This window comes from Pocillopora verrucosa, chromosome 3 (genome assembly GCF_036669915.1).
Source record: "Pocillopora verrucosa isolate sample1 chromosome 3, ASM3666991v2, whole genome shotgun sequence".
Classification (NCBI taxonomy): domain Eukaryota; kingdom Metazoa; phylum Cnidaria; class Anthozoa; order Scleractinia; family Pocilloporidae; genus Pocillopora; species Pocillopora verrucosa.
The window spans coordinates 28,626,364-28,645,107 of record NC_089314.1 but is presented as its reverse complement, the minus strand read 5'-3'; the positions used below and the strand labels follow the sequence as shown (position 1 = coordinate 28,645,107).

At 38.0% G+C, this 18,744-nt stretch overlaps 2 protein-coding genes across 7 annotated transcripts; one reads left to right on the top strand and one right to left on the bottom strand.

Annotated features, from left to right (window-relative positions):
* Positions 1 to 1,556: 1,556 nt before the first annotated feature.
* Positions 1,557 to 3,931, top strand: LOC131785764 (substance-P receptor-like). Its single transcript, XM_059102712.2, has one exon. The coding sequence runs from the start codon at positions 1,557 to 1,559 to the stop codon at positions 2,631 to 2,633; it is 1,077 nt and encodes a 358-aa protein (XP_058958695.2). The 3' UTR covers positions 2,634 to 3,931.
* Positions 3,932 to 6,130: 2,199 nt separating this feature from the next.
* LOC131785738 (anoctamin-10) lies at positions 6,131 to 17,080 on the bottom strand. 6 transcript variants are annotated; one of them, XM_059102676.2, is made up of 14 exons: positions 17,041 to 17,080; positions 16,721 to 16,811; positions 15,553 to 15,721; positions 14,716 to 15,045; positions 14,054 to 14,170; positions 12,787 to 13,032; positions 12,052 to 12,384; positions 10,864 to 10,919; positions 10,347 to 10,421; positions 9,503 to 9,682; positions 8,918 to 9,109; positions 8,257 to 8,388; positions 7,386 to 7,496; positions 6,131 to 7,302 (listed from the first exon to the last, which is right to left on the bottom strand). In XM_059102676.2, the coding sequence occupies exons 3-14, from the start codon at positions 15,680 to 15,682 to the stop codon at positions 7,246 to 7,248; spliced, it is 1,959 nt and encodes a 652-aa protein (XP_058958659.1). In that variant the 5' UTR covers positions 15,683 to 15,721; positions 16,721 to 16,811; positions 17,041 to 17,080; the 3' UTR covers positions 6,131 to 7,245. The 6 variants fall into 6 exon arrangements, with proteins under 6 accessions (XP_058958659.1, XP_058958660.1, XP_058958663.1 ...); XM_059102677.2 differs by lacking the exon at positions 16,721 to 16,811 and having other exon boundaries at positions 17,041 to 17,076; XM_059102680.2 differs by lacking the exon at positions 16,721 to 16,811 and having other exon boundaries at positions 15,553 to 15,718; positions 17,041 to 17,063.
* Between the last annotated feature and the right edge of the window lie 1,664 nt (positions 17,081 to 18,744).

Genomic DNA, 18,744 nt, shown 5'->3' with positions numbered 1-18,744 from the left:
GGTTTTCCGACACTATTAAAAATCGCTCTACCTTGCAGGAATGATAATACCCTTGAAATACCATCGAAAGAAATCCTAAAAAGATATTTTTAGAGGCCAAAAAGTCTATAACACACTGCCAGATCAAGATTGTTGACAAAATTTTCTCAGGAGGTGCTGTCATACTTGCAAACGTTCCAGAAGGTCATGCCAACCCTCTTCATCATGCTCAGGTCGCTCATATGTTAAAAATTGAATTTAGGCCTGGTGCTTCTCGACAGTTCTTTTCTTTTTTTCGGAAACCTGCATTGATCAAATACCAAAAATAAAGAATTTCGGAAATGCTAGCTTGACTGCGTTTCAAGACCTTCATAAATTTTTTCTTAGGCCAAGACCTTTGCGTTCCCTTCCGGCAACGTAGTACATAAGCGATAAGTGAAAACGAGTGACCCTGGAGACGAATATGTTGGATGAACAGTTGAACGCATGCTCAGAGATGCAATGAAGCGTTTCTACAGTCGCTGTTGATGTAGTATGGACGGAAAACGTTTCATCTGTCAACCAGTTGTTGCATTTTCAAAGTGAAAGCGCCCTTTTCAAATTTATCTGGCGCACTGCTTACTCAGCCCTACTCGGTACTTTTTGAAGAATTCATACGACAGTTACTTAGTTTCCAGCCTAACTAATGCTAATTTCCATTTTTTTTTGAAAAGTGACTTTAGAAGTTTCCATGAAACTTTATTCTGCATAATAACAATTCAAATATTGAAACTAAGAAATTACAGGTTGCCTTTGTCACGTTTTGAGCGCACACTTTGATATTTTAACAAATAAATAAAAACTGTAATGAAAAATTGACGCGGAAGTGACCTTGTGTGTACATTGGAGAACAACACAAAAAAATCTGGCGTAAGTAGCAATTACTTTATTTCAGGTGTGAAATTCAATCTCGATCCCTAATTTCACAGTGCTAAAAAGAGAACTTGGAATAAAAATATTACATTCTCGAACACAAACTAAGAAGGGGTTATTTTGTCAACTGTGTTGAGGAACAACACAAATTAGTCCAAGTCTCTTTACAGTTAAATAGTTAATTTAATTTGTCTCTTTTCTGAACTTGAAAATTGTCTTGATTGATAGATATTGAATTAAAACCCCAATTCTTGTTTACCAATCAAACAAATCAAACAGTGGAAATTTGTTCTTAATTGAGAAATTCATCGAGAGGGCGCAGCAGAAAGACAGAGAAGATTATGGTTAACACGACCAAATTAAAGTACAGTTTTTAATCTTCCCAAAACCACGACTTACAGACAACAGTGTAAATAGTCAAAGAACCGACACGTTTAGTATAGAAAAACTTATTAAAAACTGACGGTTGATGCAAATTATCGTTGGTTAGCGAAGAAAAGGACTATTATGCCTAATAATAACCTCACACCTTCTTTTAACGAATGTTTAATAATGTGTACGTAATTGATTCATCCTAGACCGACACGTGGCGGGCATGTAAATGTCGTTAAAAAGAGAGAAGGAAAAGAAAAAATTTTATTTGAGAGGCCTCATCGAATGTGAAAATGAATTCAACTACCGTGACTCAAAATCAAAGCGATCCACTTGACCAGTGCTCTTCTTTTCCTGAAACAACGGAAGCCAAAGTTGCAAAAACACTGGCGTATGCTGTAATCATGTTAATGTCTTTATTTGGAAACTCTACCATCATGCTAGTGATTTTCAAAACACAAATTCTGCGCAACACAACCAGTTACCTGATAGCTAATATGGCCGTATCTGATTTGTTATTGCCAATTTTTGCCATGCCACGGGTGGTTAGTGGGGTCTATTTGCAGTCCAACCGATGGATTATTGGCGGGGATTTCGGCTTGGCCTTGTGCAAGCTCATACCACTGTTCCAAGATATCTCTACCGCAGTTTCTACGCAGAGTTTAGTTCTGATCGCAATTGATAGGTTCTACAGCGTTTTCTACCCAGTTAAAGCGGCAGTCATGGGTTTAAAGTCAGTAAAGATTGCACTACCGTTCACTTGGCTTATCGCCATTGGCATCCATTCACCCTACTTCTACATTTATAGATTTTACGTTTACAAAGGTGAAATACATTGCTTACTAAACTGGTCGCCACTTTTTGACAACTTGAAGGCACAGAAGTTCTACTTCGTTGTTCTTTCCGTCCTGCTTTTCATTTTGCCTTTGTCAGTGATTGCATGTCTGTACACTGCCGTCATTCTTCGCTTGAAACACCAGAAGTTCCCGGGGCATTACCAAAGCGAAAACGCGAGAAAACTCCGCGAGAAGCGAAACAATGCCGTGTTGAAACTTTGTATTGTCATAGTTTTGGTTTTCATCGTATGTTGGGCGCCGTTCGTCACGTTCACATTTCTAAAGTTTTTCTTCTGGGAAACACTGCATTGCGGAAATCCAAACTCTACATTTATTGTTCATTTCATTGCACATTCGATCAGTGCGGTCAACCCATGCATTTATTTTTTGTTCAGTTCTAGTTATAGACAAGGATTGAGGGTTGTATTCCCCTATGATTCTCATGTGCGTCCTCGTAGCCGCGTTTTGCCCGAGGAAATAGAACAGTTAGAGTTGAGAACCCGCGCTAGAACATTTTCCAGCCGAGTGCTCTAAATGAAGCTACGTAACGACAATCTAGGTAATTGGAGCGATTGATAAAATAAAATCTGAACAAGACCGTCTTCGAGAGTACGAAAACAACAGAGCTATAGGAAAAGACCAAAATGAAAAGAAACTGGTAAAGGATGCGAAGGATTCATACAGTTTGTGAACGCCAAACTAGCTTGAAAATTTAGATGAAAATTGTCAAGATGCACAATTTGCGGCTTGTTCCTTCAATGAATGTTGCACGTTACATAAGGATATTCTGATCTGGCAGCTTGCTAAAATGGTATTTAAAGTTTGATTCCGTATTTTTGCTACAAACAATTGAATTTGAACTTTCAAATTATTTGTATAATCGAGCAGAAGGTAGTTAATGCTTGAGATTCTTAAAAAATAAGTTCTACTCAGGATTACGCGCAGGAAAAAGGCTACTTTGAGGTTTACCGACCTCTTGCATTTTCGCGAGCCAAAATAAACAACTTGAAGGCAATGATCGAAAAATATGATTCTTAATTTTAATTTCAAACTCGCCTCAGGGGAAAGTAATTTACGACCGTCAAGCTTATAAGTTGTACTGCTGCAAAGAACGCACATTCTGGCCCGAAATCCGCTTCACAGGAGTCTACAAAGCACTTGCCAAAAACTTGAAAAACAATACGAAGATAGGCACAAGTTGGCTGACACACAAGAAATCCAAGAAATCAAGTCTTTGTTTTCAACTGTCTAACATTTAATTAATTGTAAATAAAAGAAAGAACTCTGACGTTACGATAACCAGGATGACGTTAGCAGCTGACGCACGGCAGACACATTTTGGCTAAATGTTTCCGACGTGATTAAATTCAAATAGTTGTAGTGGGGTTTATGAAGTTATGGGGCGTCCTGACAAAATGACATATTTTGTGGACAATCAGCACTCATTTCATTCCTATCTGAGTTATGAGGAAACTCAATGAAGGAAGCAACTTTCACACTCGAAATAATCATGTAAAATAACCATGTAAAATAATGCACAATTTGCAGAATGGTTTTAGCAACAAAACGAAATTACATCAGAACTCGAAAGCATGGAAGTAAACTAAATGAACAAACGTAGCTTGCCGAAGTCTTACGTCTCCGTGAAAAGAAAAGACGGCGGTCCTACAAGACTAGCTAGTTGCCAGTTACCACCACACAACAAAAAGTATTCAAGCACAGAAATAAAATATACTGAATAACATTCATGATTTGACTCAGTGAATATTATTGAATAATCCCTTCAACTTCCTCGCGGAGACTTTTCAACGATATTCACTTTGCCTTTGACAAATAATCTTTAAATACACCGAAAGAGTTTCCGTATTTTCCACTTGTGAATTCGCATTCAATTAAAGTGTCATAACACGTATGTGGATAAATGTGTAATTTGTCATAACTTTCCTCTTCAGACGGAATAATTGTTATGTGACATTGCTCACGTGTTGTCAAAGACTGAAATGATTTGCTTTTTCATTTGATTATTTAGAGCTGTGAAACTGGGTAAATAAAGATATTAAATAACCACTAAATCGCCCTTTGTTTGTTTATTCTGTTACCCTATGGAAAATAGTTTCAGCTGGACCGGACCCGAGCGAAGAAAAAATAATTTTGTTTCTCAGTTGTTGAAGACTTGCACGATGTAGTTTGGGTTTTTCAGAAGAATTAGTTCTTAAACTTAATAAAACCCATCCACCCCTTTGTTTAATTTTTAAACCAGACTTTGAATTTATATAACAATTAATTAATTCCTCGAAAGCATCCCTCTATATCAACTTCTCACTAACCGAGCTCGAGGGCCGCCAAGGGGAATGTTGGCCCTTGGTCGTGAAAGTACGGACTGAGCGCATCGAGTTCCACACAAAGACGACTGAGGACCAACATTAGCCAGAGCGGCTCTAGCAAGCGACACTATTAAGTAGTTTATTTTATCACATAAACTGCAGCGTTAAACAGGGATTTCCGCCCTAAAAAAATCCGTAACAATGCACTTGAAAAAATATCTTATTTTTTCACGTGTGTTGATATAGCCAATCAGCTGCTGACAGATCACTCGCCTTTGACGCCACCGATTTTGGCCGTTTACTTGAAAGAATTCTTCTGTCAGTAAGGACAAAGTCAATAAATGAGAATTTTGTATATTGAAAATTATGACCATTGATGTTTTTGTGAGCATGATTCAACGTATTTTTCCATCTTAAGCGTTAGCGCCGACGCACTCTACGATCGTTATTCGGGGATTGTCGATTCACTTATTTTCATTCATTAAAGAAGTCGGCTTTTCTTGTCAGTAAAGGGCTGTTGTGTTTATATGGTAAATAAAATAATACATGGCTGTTTGTAGATATGAAATTTCTCTTCTCAAGTTCAACTCGACATCTCACTCGTTCACTGCGCTCACTCGTCAGCTATCGAGTTAAACACTCGAAGAGAAATTCCATATCTACGCGCGCCATATATTATTCTCTATATATGGTAATCGGACCAAATTTGTTTAGGCTTTCCCGAACAAGAATACACGACTTCGTGGGAACGGAGACTTCACGTTTCCGTGGAAACGATCAAAGTGGGAAAATATGGACCAGGCAAGAACCAATCGGAATGCCCGGATTTACCTCAAAACTACCTTGCCATAAAATGAATAAACAATGGCCTCTATTTGGCGCGTAAATATGCACGAATATTTGTCCACGGACATTATTTGTTCCAAGATGCGAACAGTTTTCCGAAAGTGAAGCTCGAGGAAAACTGTGACCTTGAGGAACAGATAATGTTCGAGGAAAAAAATACAAGCATATTTTTGCGCAAAATTGGTGTCGTGTTTCCTATCCTTCAAATGTACTGCAACACGCGTGAACGTGAAACATTGTTTACGAAAAGCTTACTGTATGAAGCGTGAGATGTCTTTTTTGTGTTCTCTGGTACAAACTTTACGAACAAAAAATATCTCCCTTCTTCTGTAAGAACCACAAAACGTTTTCTCACCTTGAATTAAATTTTAAAAGAAGACTTATCGTAGAAGACGTAAGGTTTGAAAATTGGGGTATATCACTTGGATGATATTCTCGGATATCACCCAGTTTTAGTTGGGGCAAATTCAGTCACGTGCTACGTTTAGACCAATCGCACGTGAGTAAAAATATTTGCTGGATCATGATACCTTATATTTTACCCAAGTCAATACGTGAAAAGCGAGGTGGCTTGCCAGCTCTTTTTACCTAACTTCCTATTAATAAATTCATATTTCTTTTTAAATCAGACGAATAATAGCAAATGAGTTTTCGGGTTGCACGCCACTTGAATTATTTAGTTCTAATCTACTTGGCATTTTACTTACAAAACTAACCTGTAAAAGCTACATGCATATCGGTTCCTTTTAATGTAAATTAAGATGAAGATTAGTCAATATCTAAATTCAACGACAAAATAAACCTCAGGGCTGATTAAGGATTCCTCGATCTTTCAAATTTTCGGCTACACACAACACACCATTGCGAAACCCCCTGATCTTTAATTCAAAGCAATCGTTACTTTATATTACAACCTTAAAGAGCTGCACAATATTGACGATCAAGAAAGCAGGGTATCTACTTTTGTGCCTTTCAAATAACAAATCTATCTCAGTTCTGAGTAGTCGAGTACAACTATTACCCGATAGACAACATTTAAAAGAGTTAAGTCACGTTACTTCAAGTCAAGTTTCGGGCCGCTCTAAAGTAGCCTGCAATTAGGGCGGCTTATTTGGTACTCGAGCAGTTTCTCTTATTTTCCGTTCCGAAACCTCTCAAGGCTTCGCTGCTTATTTTTGCCGCAGTTTTAAAGCGCACACAAAACCTCTAGCTAAGCAGGCTGTGCGACACTACCCTGAACTTGAAGGAAACCACAGAATATTATTGCGGTTAAAATTGACACAGACTACCGACGATTAATTCTAAGAAAATTTTGAAGATGCACAAAACCAGATGCAAATCCTTTAAGAGTTTGCACGCACTTTCCAAACATTCCATTTCCAGACGTAACGCCCTCAAATATTTTGCACGCACTTTTCAAACAGTCGATTTCCTTTGATTTATTAAGCCGTCATGAAACACAGTGTTGGTCATGCAACGAAGTTTTTACATCTTTACTAATTCCCCATTCTCGTTCAACTTTGCTTCGTAAATTTAAAGTACCAACCTCACAAAATATGCCATTTCAACTGAAAACGACATTCCCAGAGAGAAGTCAGGAATTACTGACTTTAAAGGCAGCATAAATTTTACTCCAACATATTTGCTGCTTCCTAAGGTGGGAGGAGGGGGTGTTCCTGAAAGGGACGGTATTTTCAAGCTAAAAGTGCACTGATGACAAACAGGGGACCTCATGAGTCAAGGTATAAAAAAGGTCGAGGAAAAAAATGGTAACTGACGATTATGCAAAAGAGAAGTAAGTAACAGCTGCCCCAACAGCTCAGTTTTAAGAAAGACACTTCTTTTGCATTTCTTGTCATTACAACATTTTCAATTACCCAGAGTTTCTAAGTTCTAGCTTCTTGGTTTAAAACTGGTAAAAATCCTCTGCTTACTGCTAACTGCCTAGAAAATGTTCTCAGTGTAACTTGCTGAAGTTATAGCGTCGTCTCCTTCCATGCACTCCTGCGGCCTTCTAAGTCATCACCCTGAGACTGTAGCGAGAAAAATACAAGAGTAAACAACATCAATTTAGAAAAATAGAAAGTCTCTGAATAACCAAATAAAAAGAACTTACCCTGAGCGCGAGTTGAGCTTTGTACTGCTGCCGGGCCATTTCATCCTGTACCCACTGCGGTACATCTGGGATAACGTGTGATACAATGAACTTCACTCCCAGGAGAAAGTGCTGTAACAAAAGAGTTATTAATATGATGATGAGGCATTTTTATAACACATTATCTATACTAACACGCTAAAATGTGCTTTGCAACATTGTGCGAGGGACTTTGGCCAAACTGCATAGAGCAGTTTACAATTTTGAAAGGAAATTTTGTCGGTACCCCAAATTTTTGGAAACAAGGCCAGACCCCAACATAAGGAGCTACGTTCTCTAAGTGCGTGGGTTCCTTAACGTCCCCTCCTAACCACTATAGAGTAGATGCAGGAGACGTGGCCTACGATTTATCGTCCTTATCCGAGAGGACTAGAACGTCTAACCATTTTCAGATTGCATAGCAAAGGTAGCACCTTCTCCTCAGCTATTTTTAATACGCTGAGTGTTGGTCCGGTCTGGGGATTAAACCCTCCACCTTCCGCACGGTAGTCCGGCGCTCTACGACCAGAGGTAACCAGGCGGCAGTTAGAATACAGCAGAACAATTTACAGAGAAGACTGTGGGGAAACAGTTACCGCAGTACTTCTGAAATGACTATCACATTTGGAACTACGCTTAGTAACCAGCCAGTCTACATCGTTTCAATGGCAATAGGAATCGAGTATCGCACCCAGACCTTCCATGCCAGGTTACACGGTAGGATCTGGGTACGGGATTAATGCAAACGTTGGATAGAAATTTGTTGACCCCTGGAGCCTTCAAATATAACAGCATAACACAGAAAACCGCACCAGGGAAATGAAAAAAAAAAAAAACCCCACGTTATTCTTACCTCAATGGCAACAAACAAGAGAACAGCATTGACAGGTGTCATGTCTGGGAGCCAATGAGAACTCTTGGCTGCCATGCCAATCAAAGCACAGTTTGTTATGACAGCTATGACACCAAGTGCCTCGAACGCCGCCTTTAAAAAAAAACAAAAAAAACAACCAACCAACCAAACAAAAAAATATGTCAGAGGTGCTCAGGATACATTTTTGCCCAGTTGTGCTGACTCAAGTATACAAGAGTTATCGAAGTGACTTAGTATCGATCAGAAGAGAAACTCTGGACTGAAGAGTTGACCTTCTCGACAAAGTTAAAGACTGTTTAACTAAAAAAGACGGACTTCTCTTGAGTTACAGGAAATTCCAGTCCAGAATATACATTTCCCGTACAAGAGCTAAAGAGTCATTGTGATGGCAGTTTATCTTGAGTAATAAAACAGAGTGAGGTAAGTGACCGAGGTTCACCATATCAGACCTTGGTTCCTGCGTTTGATGCTGTAACTAAACCCCGTGAATCCTCGAAAAGGCATTTTTACTAGCCTTCTATATGGTGTTCGGCCAAATTTCGCCTTTCAAGGAAGCAAGGGCCGTAAACCTTAAATTAAAAAATTCAAGAAGTATATCGTAGATGTAGGTTCACCACAGGGCACCCACACGTGTCCTTACCTGCCAAGCGCCAATGGAGTTGGCTTGTTTTGCAAAGGGTCTTTGAAAGATACGGCAAAGCTTGAAGGCGTCGGTTCGTATTTCTATCACGTTATTGAGCAAAGCCCAGAAGGCGGCCATAGGATAGGCGGACGAAAACAGAAACGTGTAACCAAACTGAAGGAACAGCTCCAAATAATCATCAAAAGTACCCTAGAAAAAAAAAAAAAGATACAGTATTGATTTTATGCACGCATTCAAATTACAGTTTCAATGCAATAAAACAGAAAACATCCTTCTTCCTTTTCTTCTTTCTTCTTCCTTTTTCTCTTCCTTTTCTTCATTCTTCGTTTCGTCTTCCTTCTTCGTCTTTTGACCAAACTCAAAATTTACCACCTCTTTTTTTTTTCTATTTTCACACACGACACTTGCAACAATGCTGATTCTAGCAGTATGAAATTCGCGTATCACAAAAGAACCTGGCTGGGTTAGCCACTGGGCTCCAATACAGCTGGACCTCAGCCTACTTTTCTATAAAGGTGAACAGGAACTTTGAGGGTAAATAGCCAACCCTTCTCGCCCAAGAACACTGTAGGTGATCCTTACCAAATACTGTTCCTGGGTCGCTTGTCGTTCAATCTCATTTGACAAGTCAGCGGTCTTCATCACAATCTTTTTTCCTTCCTTGGAGACTTTGGTGACGCGACTTTTGTACATAATAAAAGGAATAAGGGACTCTGTCACTTGTCCAATCAACTGCGATGTGATCATCAGAGCACCAAGATGCTAGAAGGCAAAAGAAAAAGTCGATAAGCTCATGTACCAGTTCCTTTAACCATTAAAACCCTAACATCAGTATGCATATTCTCCATATTGTTCTCTAGACATCTCCTGAGGTGATGAAAAGGAATCTGTTTAACAATGAAGAGCTTCTTCAATTGGTGATCATTTCATATATTCTTGTAACCTTAACGTTTGATTCAGGGGATGATATTAAAAGGAGAAAATAGATGCTAATCACTCTTAAGGGCTAGAGGGTTGAATGAAAACAACTTGAAACGTCTGTTAAATAACCAACCTAATGGTTCGTGCATGTTGAGAAATTAAGATTATCGTTTACATTTAGAGAAATCCTTCTCCATCCTTATCGTTTCTTATTTCTGTCTTTTTTATCAATATCTCTTTGGTATTTTCTAAACGTCCATCGGCTCATTGATATGGTTTCCCCCAGTTCTACGATATTTTGAACAGTGGAAGAAACAAACGAAGTGAACAAATGACTAACCAGGACATAAGAAATGGGGAATCAGACAATCACAAAAACGCCATTCTTCATTTCAGCCTACATTTACTGCAGCCCTCTCAAGGTTTTCCGTCTAATTGCAAGAAAAGGTCAAATAACTTGGCATAAAAATGTGACCGGCTCGCTGAACAAGTCATGAGTACTTACCCTTCGCAACAAATCGATATCTTGAAGGTAGAATGCGATATAGAACAATGAGTAGAAACAGTTCACAAAGTAAAACTGCATAGAGGAGTGAAAAAAAAATTGTTTTAGTAAGCTAAAGCAATAAAGCAAAATTAACAAGAAAAGTAATTTCTGAAAATGTCGGACAAACTGTGTTTTTATAAAACCAAACTAGTGTGCAGCAAACTGCGAACAGTTTTTTTCAGCTTCTTCATTCTCCGACGCGCTTTGTCTAACTGTCGTAGACTTCTTCAGGGAGTTTTATAAGTAAACACTAAACGTATGTATTCATAAGCCATAGTTAGAGGCTATTACGAGGCCAATGACCATAAAGGCTTGGCAAGATTTACGACCAGGAACGGGCGAAGCTGTGGAAATTCTTTTCAAGGCAAGGTGAGAAAAAGATTTGGAGGCCACAAACCCCTTAAATTTCTACAAAAACAAGGCATAAACCCTATTAGGAACTTAGACTGGTTAACTGAAAAATTAAAACACCTACCAGAACCAGTTTGACAATGAGGTGGTTTTGGTAAGCTGATTCCAAGCGATGATTCTCTGAAAATAAAGGAAATTCAGTAACAAGAGGAAAAGATATCCACAGGAGGCATCCAACGAGATCTTGGATAATGAACAAGGATTGGACTTGCTCTTTGCATGACATCAAGAATTTTCCAGGTTGATATTTGTGTTATCCACCCGAAGCAAAAAGACGACACAAAAAGGCGACATATCGAATATGGTCAAAATATTGGTTGAGACTCAAGAAAGGAATTTACAGATAAGGAGAGAACGAAATAAAGCCCAAATATAGAGCTGAACGCGTTTGGCAGTGCTTTCAAAATCTGAAAATCTGTTAGTCTACAGGATAAATTTTCTGATAAATTTTGTACCAAAGAACTCACACGCCTTGGGCCTGATTCGTATGCCTGTGGATCAAAAACTCTGAGTGCCTGCGGTATTGGCGGCTTGCTCATACGTTTTCCAGGGGAGCGATAGAACGTAAGATGCGCCAATCATTTGTGCGTTTCTCGCCCCTTGCGCTTTCCACGCGCTTTCCTCATGCTCTTGACACCTTCTGCACATCAGAACGTCTTTGGACATATTCAGAAAATCTTTAGAAACTTTCGGACATCTTCGGATATTATCGGCTCAAGATAACTAGATCACGCCTTTGACTCAAAAAGTGTTGGAAAGTAGAAAATTAATTCTTTAACCCTTAAACTTCCGAGATCTGATTGCTAATTCTCTCATTTGGCTGCGACACATTTCCTTATAAATCAGTTACGAGAATTTGGTGTTAGATCAAGAAAATAACTTCTACCTGATAAGTTTGAGAATTCTCATTACATGTCGGTTTGCTGAATAATGTTTAGATATTAACCCTTTAACTCCCAGATCAAATTTGTAATTCTCCTTACTGTCAACCATACAATTTTTTCAATACTGGTTCAGAGAATTTAGTATTGAATCAACTAATTATCCCCAAATTTATATTTTCTTTATTCTCATCACTTCTTTGGTTGATATTGTATCGATATTGTAAGGAGAAATTCTGTCTTGGTCACTCATGGGAGTTAAAGGGTTAAATGGAGAAGTTACATGTTAATCACTTGAAGGTTTAAAAGGGTTAAAGGCCAAATCCATCCACCCTGTGCAAAATCTAAAAAGGAGCCGTGACCACACTTACCCCATTCATTTAAGAATGTTGCCAGTTTGCGGTACAGGTTATTGGACACGGCAATCATCACAGCAAAAAAAATACTTGGCAATATCAGCATAACAGTTGCAACAATCCCTCCAACATTTGCATACTGGCTCTCGACTGCGTGAAGGAAGCGGAAGTACAAAAGCACGACCACTGTAGCAAGTTTCATGCACAGAATGACAATGGGATAAGAGATACAGTATGTTTTGACTTTTCTCATCCATGGTGGGTAGTAGTACTCTTGTTGTCCTGTTATGGGGCTTATACGCTTCTCGCCCCAGTAAGTTGGACGTGGCTCCTCAACTTCCTCTATTCCTAAGGTACAATAGATAGAATTCATAATCAGGGTTTTCGATAACGTTTTCCATAAGCGGCTGCCGATGGTGTAAAGGGCAGCTGTGCCCGGAAAGGGTCCGTACGGCGAAACCCAAACACGTGGGCCTGATTTCACGCTGAACAGACGGAGGTAAGAGTCTGTGTTACAAAGGTATTCTCCATTTGGAAAAGCTAATAAGGAAAGGATTTTAAAGGGGAGCTATAAACATGGCCGTGTGGTTAGGTGTGAACCTCTTCCATTATTTATCATTATGATTGCGTGAGAATTTTCTGTCTTATTTTATACAGTAAAGAGTTAACAGTTAAATCTGAAACCCCAGTCAAAATGCATGTATAAGTCAGCTATCAAACATAGCATACTATCACTCGGGGTGGACTCACCTATGCCTGCTCTGAGCGTGCCCCAATTGAACGAAATCTCAGAACAGCGGCGTTTCCACACCTCTAAGAACACCGTGCCCCATAAGAGGTTGAGAATGGCAAATACAGTATTCTTTGTCTGCTCATGGGCACCAGACAGTCCGAAGACAAGAACCAGTAGAACGGGAGGAACAAGAGATAATGAGTAGAAACCCAAGAAACCAAAATACAATGCTATTGTGTCTCCAAAGTACTCTCTTATATCATCTAAAAGACAAGAAATTATGAGTAAAGTGAGTATTCACTAAAATCAGTGGGCAGATTAAACTATTTTAGGTAATATATATTATAATGAAGGGCACATGGTCTGTCTAATTCCTGTCAAAAACTTAACCTTTCCACTCCCGAGATCTCATAAGTAATTCTCCACACTGTCTGCAAAACAATTCTTTTGATGTCAGTTCAGAGAATTTGGTATTGGATCAACTAAGAATCCCCTAATTGATATCTTTTTTTCTCATTAGTCGTCTGCTTGATATTGTATTAATATTGTGAGGAGAATTTCTGCCTAGTAACTCATGGGGGGTTAAAGGGTTAACAGGCAGCTCAGTCTCATTTCTTTATTACTTCCTTCCACTTTTGGGTCTTGATTTATTTTTGTTTTAAACCCTTTCACTCCCTGGATCTCATGAGTAATTCTCCATAGCTACTGTCTGCCTCACAATTCTTATCATGTTAACTTTTTGAAGAATCTGGGTCAACTAAGAATCACCTAATTTGTGTTTTTTTTTCTCATCAATTGTCTGCTTGATATCTTTTTGATATTGTAAGGAGAATTTCTGCCTTGTTCACTCAGAGAATTCAAAGAGTTAGCTGCCTTTAATTCATTATTTTTCATGAAGCTATCTTAGACCATGTCTTCAGTGTTCATCAGAAGTTCTCTGGGGCTACTGTGTATTATGAATGCAGAAGTGACTCTAAATCTATTTTATCTTACTTTGTATTTTATCGGCATGGCTGCTAAAGTTTGTGTTTGATTTGGATTAATGTTTCTTAACCCCTTACACCTTAACATCAGTATGCACATTCTCCATACTGTTCTCTATACATTTCCTAAGGTGCTGACAAGGAGAACACACCCAACAATAAAGAGCATCATCAGTTGGTGATCATTTCCTTTATTCTCATGACCTTAATGTGAGAATCAGGGGTGATATTGTAAGGAGAAATCAAATGATAGTCACTTTTTGGGCTCAAACGATTAAACATTCAGTGAAAGTTGTATTACCCAAAGGTTGCTTCCTTGAAAGGCTAAATATCCACTTGTGCTCCAAGGCCTTGAGTTTATCTTTGTCATGCAGAGGAAATATTTGGGTTATAATTCCACTGGATAAACACTTTGGAACTGAAAATAGAAAATAAACTCTTATCTTAGCATAACTACTATGAAACCCCTCTGACTCAAACTCCCATAGGAAATGGAAAATGGTTTGTGTTAGCAGGGGTTTGAGCCATTGGGTTTAGTTTTGAAATTGAATTTTCATGTCAACAATTAATAAGGAATCGTGTTTTTACCATTCCTTCACAATCAAAAGTTATTTTCATACAATCAAAAGTTTGTTTTATAAAAGCTTTTTCATATGAACATTTACTTTGGGAAGTTTAGCTAAATATACTATGTTTCCATAAATGTTATCACATTCATATCAATCCCAATTAAAGAATGGAACATGTTGATCAGCCATGTTCTGACACTTTGACATTTATCAACTGATATTTTAAAGTTGTGGGTTCTGTTGCGTAACTATTGCAGTAAAAATATATAATAAATCAACAAATAAATATTAACATCATTTCTGACAACAATTCAGTATAAGGCTCATCATTAGTAACCTTTATTCGTTAGGTAGTACAAATATGCAAATTAACTCATATTTTGTGTGTACTTACTGGTTGCCCTGTGTTTTTGAAGTTTAACCTCAGGATAACCAGGAACAGTCCCATCTTCATAAGGCTTTATACGTTCTAGTGCCAAAAACACAATTTGTTCACTTTCACTTTCGGTCAAAAACCCTTCCCCATCATCATTAAAGTCCTTAAACTCATGGGACAATTCCATGCAGAAATCCACAGGTGCTCCATTCTTGAGACATCGCTTAATTTTGAGCTTCTCAGCTCCCACAAGGAGACGTTTGGTGTTGGCAGAAATATGCAGGGTGTCACTGCCCTTCAATGAGTTTGGAACCAGTTTTGCCTGGAGTCCTGCACCTCCACTGCTGACTACAGGTGAAAAAGAAATTATTAAATTAAAAAATTTTAATTAATTTTCCTAAAAAATAAAGACATTGATTATTTTCTAATTTCAATTATCCATATCACAATGTAGACAACTAAGGTTGTGTTAACACACATACAGTCTGTTCTTGAGCCACATGGCCAATCCAACAACAGCTTATTCTAGTTCCCTTGGCATCAAGGGATCAGGAGTATTACTACTCCCACCTGAATGGGATGCCAGTCAATTGCAAGGTTACCCCTCAGCATTTCATCAGACTTCCCTGAAAATTCACCAGTACCAATTTATACTCCTGGACAGAGAGAGGCACTAGGAGAGTAAAGTGTTTTGCCATAGAATACAAAACAACAACCCAGCCTGGTCTCACACCCAAACCTCTCAAGACCCAATAAAAACCAACTGCTGTTACAAACACTTGTTCTCCTTCAAACAAGAGCCTGTCTATCGTAATGTCAGCTAAATATAACAAGCACTGGTCAAACATAACAAACCTGGAGCTTTTATAAGTGCAGTCAGCCAATCTTTAGTCTCTGATGGAGCCTTTGGTGAGAATTCCAACACAACTAGGGTGTCATTTGTTTCCTCTGAGCCAATCTTGGATTCCTCCATTACCACATGCATTGCATAAATTCCACCGCTGTAACAATTTGTGAGTTGCTTCTAAGATTAAAAAAGCACAATTATTAAAGGTGACATCCCCATTCACACATTGAACTTGGGTCAATATTGTCTAATCTTTGAGAAAAACTTACAACTAATTATCAAACTATAGGTCTTGTAGCAAACCTTTGTAAATTGCTAGTGCAACATGGAGTGTATGTGAAAATCTTATTTTATTTTTCTTGGCAACCAAATTGTTTGCAGCTTGGAGCCTTATATTCCTTATCAAAAACTCAAAGCTTGCTACAAACTCTGCATCAGTGAAATAAGTGATTATGTGGATGATAGCTGGGAAGAATTAATGTATTAGTGATGCAAATTCAAGGTAGTACAGCAGTGGGAAAAAAATACATTTAAGTGATATTACTACACATGGAATCAAGGTATTCATGATCACTCAAAATTTGAAAATAAATGAAGAGAAATATGGAGATTGATTGTTTTAAATCACAGATTTATTTTCATAAATTGACGATTTTCACTGATAATTCAATTTAGAAGGGGAAAGCCAACTGAAAAATCATAGTTAGCAGTTTTCAATCAATCTGTAAAGAAGTCTTTTGACAATTATATTGGGGGCCAGCAAACAAAATAGATAACGAGTAAATAAATGAAATAATTCTTTGCAAGTTGCCTTTTTTTATTTTTACTCTCTTTCCCCACTTAACAATCATTCTGCGGGTAATTCTGATGACCGTTATATGTCAGCACGACCCACCTCCCACCCAAACCACTCCCAAATGCCAATATTGATAATTTTATTCATTTTATGTGTATAAAATTAATTACCTATTCGGTAATTCCTTCGACACGCACTAACCCCGATGAAAGACTTTGAGGATGGGCATTTTATCCTCGCCTTGCTTTTCCAAACAAGTGGTAAAGTTGTGAGTTTAACGAGAGCAAATATGCTTAATATGAGAGTTTAGATTGTAAACATACACAAATCAATCCCGTTGCGCCATATTAGTGGATGAAATACAGTGCTTTACAGTTCACCTGTACAAAATTCTGATATCACTGCGTAAATGCAAATGAAAGTTTCCACTGTGATGTTTAACGACACAGAATATGGTTCCTATGGAGTTCTCTGTAGACAAACGACATTAAAATTTAAATGGTGTTAACGATTTCGAGTGATCAATAAGTACTTGACTTCAACATGTAAATTTTCTGCCACAAAAATTTCCAAAACTTCTGCAGTTTTTTCCCGTATAACCACTTAAAACAAAATTTCAACGCTTAATATACCGCTTGAGGCACAACGTTAAACATTCAAACTGATTAAGTTATAAGAATCAGAGCTAAAGTTTACTCACCTCTGCAGAGAAACAGTTATCGGTTCGAGAACTCTCCCCGAGGCTCCCTACCGTGTGGATGTTAAATAAATTACCCACTAGAGAGGAGAGAGTAGCTGGGGCTTATGTTGGTGCTAGTATGAAGAGCCATTTCCTATCGATTTTCTTATTTAACCACAAGTTTTTACCAACTGGTAGTCGTCTTACGGTGTTTTATTGAGTCTGGTGTGGTTTCGGGTCTGAAAATGTGATTTTGCAAATGAAAAGTCACAAAGATTTGTATGGTGGGGGTTGGGGGAGGAGGAAGGTTGAAGTACTTCTCTTGCGTCCACAGGCAAGAAGACGCGCCTTTTCCTAAGAAGCTTTTCCACAGTAGGTCTACAAGTTATGTTTCCCTCTTAGTTTTCTCTCTTAGCTTTTAGTTGTATATAGTTTATAAATCAGTAATATTGAAATTGTAAGATAGCATATTTTTATTTCATTATAGCTTTTTTTTTTTTTCTCAAAGATATCAGTTCTACAGCTACACTGAATTTCGAGCTTAAATAAAGTATATGTATGTATGTATGTATGTATGTATGTATATAAGCACTCCTTCCTTAGGCCAAAAAAAGGCGAATAATTTGGCAATTTCCCTTCTTTCCCAGTGGTAGGGGGTCCATGAAAAATCTGTTTATGTTGCTACTATGTTTTAGATCTTCACATGTAAAAAACAACCAAAAATGGATTATTCTGTTGAACAGGTTTCGTAAACGCATAAAATTCGTGTGTCTTTGGCTTTCAACAGCAAAGTCAGCCCTTCTATTTTTAATCTTGATTTCCGAGTAATATTTGACAGGCATCTATCACGTTTTGCTTGAAAAAAACCCATTATTCAGCACTTTTCGTTTAATTTTTTAATGAATTGTTTTTGGAAGCAGAAGATATAAAAATAGAAATTATTGTGCATTGTGTTTGCTTTTCCCGTTTCAAAATAAAAAGGAGTGTTACATTCAACGGCAAATATTTTTTTGTTAGTTTTAACCAATAATACGAACCTCTCAAGAGCCCGGAAAAAGCTCTAAACACACACAAAAAATACAAATAGAGAAGACCCCTAAAAATCTAGAACAGCATGCCTAGAATACGCACTATGTATGAGGTCTGCTGATGTTCACACTGATGTATGCAAAGTTATAATGCGCTACCACTTCAAAATTTATTGTATTTTGTATCAAGAAATCCAAACCGCTTTGTTAATTGGTTTCCTATAATATTTAAAATAAACTCTGGCGCTGTAAAATCAACATTTTACACAATGTTCGCGAACGACCAATGGCCCTTTTTCACTTGATATTTGTTCTGTTTCATTGTTGTCAAAATTGTTTTTCCGCTTGTGGTTAGCGATGTCCGTCAGGCATACGATTAACTTTTTGCACTCTTTATAGGGGGGCACAGACGCAGAAGATGAAAGATACCGCGGCGACATTTAATAATCATTCAAAATCAGTAAAGCTAATGAAAGAGAACAGTCTCGAAATAATGACAGGTTGCAAGGGGTATTTCACTAGTTCGTGACTCGAAAGTCAGTCATACACGCAATCTTTGATGGGAGATGTGCGGCTGCATCATCGGTGAGAAATGGGCCGTTAGTGCAGCAATTATTGTACAAAGTCATTAACCACAGAATTCGAAATATCAATTTAAGTTCACGGTCTTCCAGCGTAACGAAACCCCTCTTAAAAT